Source organism: Neoarius graeffei, chromosome 21 (assembly GCF_027579695.1).
Source record: "Neoarius graeffei isolate fNeoGra1 chromosome 21, fNeoGra1.pri, whole genome shotgun sequence".
NCBI lineage: Eukaryota > Metazoa > Chordata > Actinopteri > Siluriformes > Ariidae > Neoarius > Neoarius graeffei.
The window spans coordinates 8,788,851-8,794,173 of NC_083589.1; the positions used below are offsets into that span (position 1 = coordinate 8,788,851).

The following is a 5,323-nucleotide window of genomic DNA, read 5'->3' on the forward strand; positions in this document are numbered from 1 at the left end:
CCTACCAACAGCACTTGGCCAAGGCCTTTCACAAAAAGTACGTTTCATTGGTAGAAACCCCCCCCCCAGCCCATGGCAATTTCAAATATTTCAGTTGATAATTGCTCATCTACATATATGCACAAAGTATTCCAGTAAGCTTGCAAAACAAAAAAAAGGTATTGTTTTAATGTAAACAATCTACTGGGGAAGTTTTGTGGGGATACTTATTGAAAATTTTACCCTATTCACCCTCAAGGACTATAAGGTTCATTCATTCAGAATGATTCCTTATATGTCTGAAAAGCTTGTCATGTTCTTGCATGTTCAACCACAACAATGATGTAGTTACCAATGCCTTGCAGGCCTCAGAAGTTTGAAGAACATCCTCTGCGCGCTCAAATGCATCAATGCTTCGGAGGGGCAACTCCAGCACGTCTGCCTGGGCCACCTGTTGTCCCACCCCCCTTACAGGTTGGCAGCACCTGCAAGACTGGCGGAACTCCTGGACTTCCTTCCGAAGTTCCCTCACTTCAGAGGAGAGCTCAGTGACCATCGCCAGCAGCTTCTGCAAGGCCACATCTGTTGATGGTAATCACACTTGAGTTCAAGGATTTGTATGTGTTTCATGTTGAAATAATAAAATTAAGGCTATGCAAACAACTACAGTGCCCCTCGAAAGTATTCACACCCCTTTCAATGCTTCACCTTCTGTTACATTGCAGCCATCTCCTTGAGTCATTTGTGTTCTTTTTTTTCTCCTCAATCCACATGAGCAGAATTAGATTATGGCACCCCTCACCTCTTCAAATATATCTTTGACACAAGTCTACATCCTACCACCTTTGTTTAATTAAATTGTTTGGACATGATGACAGATTGGGGAGAAAAACTGAACATATTCTCGGAGACAGCTGCAATGTAACAAAAGGTGACTCATTGGAAGGGGTATGTGTACTTTCCAGAGGCATTGTATATGGCCATTTACATCAAGTGGCAATCTACTGATAATATAAAGGCACAAAAGTTGCACTTGCCTTTTAAAGCCTGCCTGGCAGTGTCTCTGGTATCTGTAACAACCATGAAGAGAAAATGAATAATGCACAGTACTGAATATGGGAATTAAATATTACATGAAATATCCTCTGTTACAACAGACCTTCAGGTGAAAACTCTTGGAAGGGATGGACTGCTGGCATCTCTGCATGATGCGTTATGGCTGGGAAGTCCTCTGCGAAAGAAAGCATCGCAGAGGATTGCAGGACCAGGAGATTTGTGGACTGAGGAGAGGAGCTGGAGAGGGACTCGAGATTGTGGTATATAGGGCTTTTATTTGGTGGGGACTGCAGGGTGGTGGATGCTGTTGCTGTATCAACAAAGAGTTAGGGGAAATGAAGGTAGCCTAATTACAAGCCATTGTACTTAAAGGAGAAGTTTGGTGTGAATCAATCCATAGCCCTGTTAGAGATCACTGAATGCTGTCTGTAGCAAAAAGAACGGGAAAAAAAAATGATGCAACATAGGCCGAGTTATAAACCAATAACTATTGTTAACTGAATGGGGCATAGCGGAATGAAACTGGAAGATCTCATCTCATCTCATCTCATTATCTCTAGCCGCTTTATCCTTCTACAGGGTCGCAGGCAAGCTGGAGCCTATCCCAGCTGACTATGGGCGAAAGGCGGGGTACACCCTGGACAAGTCGCCAGGTCATCACAGGGCTGACACATAGACACAGACAACCATTCACACTCACATTCACACCTACGGTCAATTTAGAGTCACCAGTTAACCTAACCTGCATGTCTTTGGACTGTGGGGGAAACCGGAGCACCCGGAGGAAACCCACGCGGACACGGGGAGAACATGCAAACTCCGCACAGAAAGGCCCTCGCCGGCCCCGGGGCTCGAACCCAGGACCTTCTTGCTGTGAGGCGACAGCGCTAACCACTACACCACCGTGCCGCCCAAACTGGAAGATGCTATGCTCCATTTACTTAGTTGCCTTGTTCATTATTCGGTCTATATTGTATCAATTTTTTTCGTTCTTTTTCCTATAAACAGCATTCAGTGACCTTCAACAACAGGGCTATGGATTGATTCACACCAAACTTCTCCTTTAAGTTTACACACACACACACACACACACACACACACACACACACACACACACATCCAGCTCGCCATACCTGGCAGTAAAACTTTTGGTGCAGCTGGATATTGATGTTTGGATGCTTTACTTCCCCGGTCAAATTCATCATTCACGTAGTTTGGATTTGGTCTAGAAGTGAAAAAAACAAGCAAAACAAAACTGAATATTCCGTTTAAAACAGTGGGAACTCTGCCAAGTACCGAAAACATGCATGGTTTTGAATTTGTAAATTTAAAGGAAACCTCTTCAATCTTCCAGAATCCTCCCCATCTGACTCCATGTCTGTTGTATCACAATGCTGCCTCAAGTACCGGTCTATGCTCCTCTGTGCTTCCTCAAATGTCCCTATAACGCAGAATTGTTATCAGATACGAGCAAGTGTTGATAACATTGACATGTTTATCAAATGTAAAATTATTTGACAATACCCACCACGGCTACAGAGGACTTTTATGGGCTGATACATGTGCCACCCACTACTTGGCTCATCCCTCCTATTGACGGCAGCCCGGAGCTTGGCAGTGTCCTTGGGAGGGTAGGGTGGCCAGAAGACTTTGTCACCCTGCACCCATGTATTGGGTACCAGTTCTGTACCCCCATTGGTGAACTGGATAATTGACCACTGGCTCATTGCTGTGATTTAGAGAGGCGGTTTGTAAGGACTAAAAAGGACACAAATAACTGAATTATGAATTTATTATGATTGTTATGAATTTTATTTATTTATTTAATATACTATTTATTAATTCTTTTGATGAACTGATTGTTGAACTGATTGAGTTTTTTATGACTTATGAATTTATGAATGAACTGTAATATACTATTTGATTCTTTTGATGAACTGGTTGACAGTTAGGATATTTACTTCGTATGAAGTAGGGGAATGGCAATGAAATCGGTTTTATCGGGGTAAAGTATGTATTTTTTTTTAATCAAGTCCAACTTTACCACACTGACACTCTTGCTCAGCCCTGACACTTTATACAGCCCTATTGTCGAGGAAGGAAAGGGATACTGGAAGTAGGAGTCCTTCTTTCTAAAGGTTCGGAAAATTATGAAAGTCTCACAAGCTACCCTGACAATGTTTTCAACAATCCCAATGTCCTCAAGAATTTGTATGCCATTGTCTCCACAGTTGGTTGTTAAGGTGAACTTTTCAGTGACAACCTTACGGTACTGATCCCCATGCTCTAAGTGAGGCACCACTGGACCATCATAGTGATGATGCATGTACTTGTGGCTGTTCTGGTTTGAGTCTGTCTCTGTGGGCATCTCTGAAAGCCTCTTAACGACTTGCTGCAAAGGCAGGTGAGGCTTGTGTAACAGGCTCTTCAAGTGGCCTAAATAGTTTTCATAAGGAAAACATGCAATGTTGTCTAGGGGACCAAAGACCTTGTATTCTGCTGCCAGGTGTGTCAACCCATGGACATTATAAGTGATTTCAGTTTTCCCGTACAGTTGCCCAAAGTGATTGACGAATGAAATAAGCAATTCATTAGCATAGTCTATCATGCTCTCAGCTGTTCCTGGTGACAGAAGGAGGTGCATTGCCACAGAAAACAACAAAAAGTTGTTGTACATCTCTATGGGTATGCTATTGTTAAGAACTACAGGGCCAGCATATAGCATCAAGTACCGCAGTTCAGTTGCCTTCCACCTATCGATCTCTGAGAGGGCCCTGGGCTTGCGACTGAACTCAGTTGGGGTGTAGGGACTCAGTTGGCAGAGTTTATCAGAGATTTCTGTAATCGTGCGGCTACCCAACCTATTTTTCAGTGACTTCCCTTTTATCCAGATATTCAGCAGTTTTCTGGTTACTCCGAGACAACATGAATGCATGTAGTCTGAGGGAAACATTGTTACCATTTTCACCACAGAAGCTAGGGGAGACAGTGTTTGATTTAAGTGGTGGTCCTCATCAACCATTGAGTTGAAGTCTTCATCAGTTCTCAGTTTCGCATTAACTTCCGGGAAGACCATTTTGCCTTGCCATTCACCCACTTGAACACACTTATCACAGCCAGAGTAACCATTGTGGCCCTTTATGTTTTTGAGAAAGGCTCGGGCAGGGGCATCACACACAAACGAACCAACTTTAATCAGTATCTGCCGTCCATTGTGCCAAATACCTTTCTCTAGGATCTCTTTCAGCTCTGCTATGAATGGCCCCAAATACTCAAACACACTTTTTGGCTTACCAGCACCACAAAAGAGGCCCACAAGAAATGGCGACCTGGTAGGATCCACATTCACTGTGGCAAGAATTGGCCAGAATTGCAGTTTACTACTCTTAAACAGTGGCAGTCCATCCACATTGAACTGCAGCCACAAAGTGTTACCAGAGAAGGTCAAAGCTTTTAGTCTTGACATCAGCCCTGTGGCTAGCCCACAATGGTGATATTCCCCGCCTTCCATCTCCTGAGTTGGTACTTCAGCTCGCGTCCTAAGAACTGTCCGAGCATCTTTGGGCAATTTTGGGTGAAACACGCGCAAAATGCTCAAAAGTGCAGTCAGAGCCACTAGAGAGACTGAAAATTTTGAAGCCCAATACCTCAAACTAATCAACAAAAACTCAAGGCTGGGTTCCTCCTCATGTTCTGAATCTGAGTCATTATCATTTACAGTGTCCATTGGCTCATGGGTCTCGTTATCGAGTGAATTTGGCTCATTTTCCCAATCCTCACATATGGGTACATCCTCTGTACCTGGGCCAGAGGCTGACAAACCTGACTGTATTTCTACACTCTGGCAATCAGTATGTTTTATTATGATTGTGCTGCCTTGCATATTTGAACCTCTAAATTTCTCTTCAAAGGTCTGTAATATCTCAGCTTCTGTGGCCTTAAGCTGTGACCTAATTTTGCGCCTCTTTGACCAGCGTGAAGCCATTGTGGAAGTGGTGTACCAATTCAGAAAAGGCACTTGCTTACTTGACAAACAATGAATTTTCTGGGGAAAGAGGGGAAAAAAGGGAGAGTACAGTGTTGGCAAACAGCATTTCACTCACTTGTGCAGCAAAGCATATGATAACAGTTTGTTAAATTATCTGTATGAGAAACAGTTGGGCACCTAATATTTTTAGACTATTACTTTTTCATTTTCTATTACTTTCTGCTGTTTTTAGAACATAATGTTATGTGAATTGTTTGCACAGACAGTAGCATAACATTACTGTGATAATGTCCATAATAC

The 5,323-nt window shown here is 43.1% G+C and overlaps 1 protein-coding gene across 1 annotated transcript; it reads right to left on the reverse strand.

Annotated features, from left to right (window-relative positions):
- Positions 1 to 963: 963 nt before the first annotated feature.
- On the reverse strand, positions 964 to 2,852 carry LOC132869690 (uncharacterized). The gene is made up of 5 exons (XM_060902993.1): positions 2,564 to 2,852; positions 2,374 to 2,476; positions 2,169 to 2,260; positions 1,139 to 1,345; positions 964 to 1,049 (listed from the first exon to the last, which is right to left on the reverse strand). Exons 1-5 carry the CDS (start codon positions 2,760 to 2,762, stop codon positions 964 to 966), a joined length of 687 nt encoding a protein of 228 aa, XP_060758976.1. The 5' UTR covers positions 2,763 to 2,852.
- Positions 2,853 to 5,323: the final 2,471 nt, after the last annotated feature.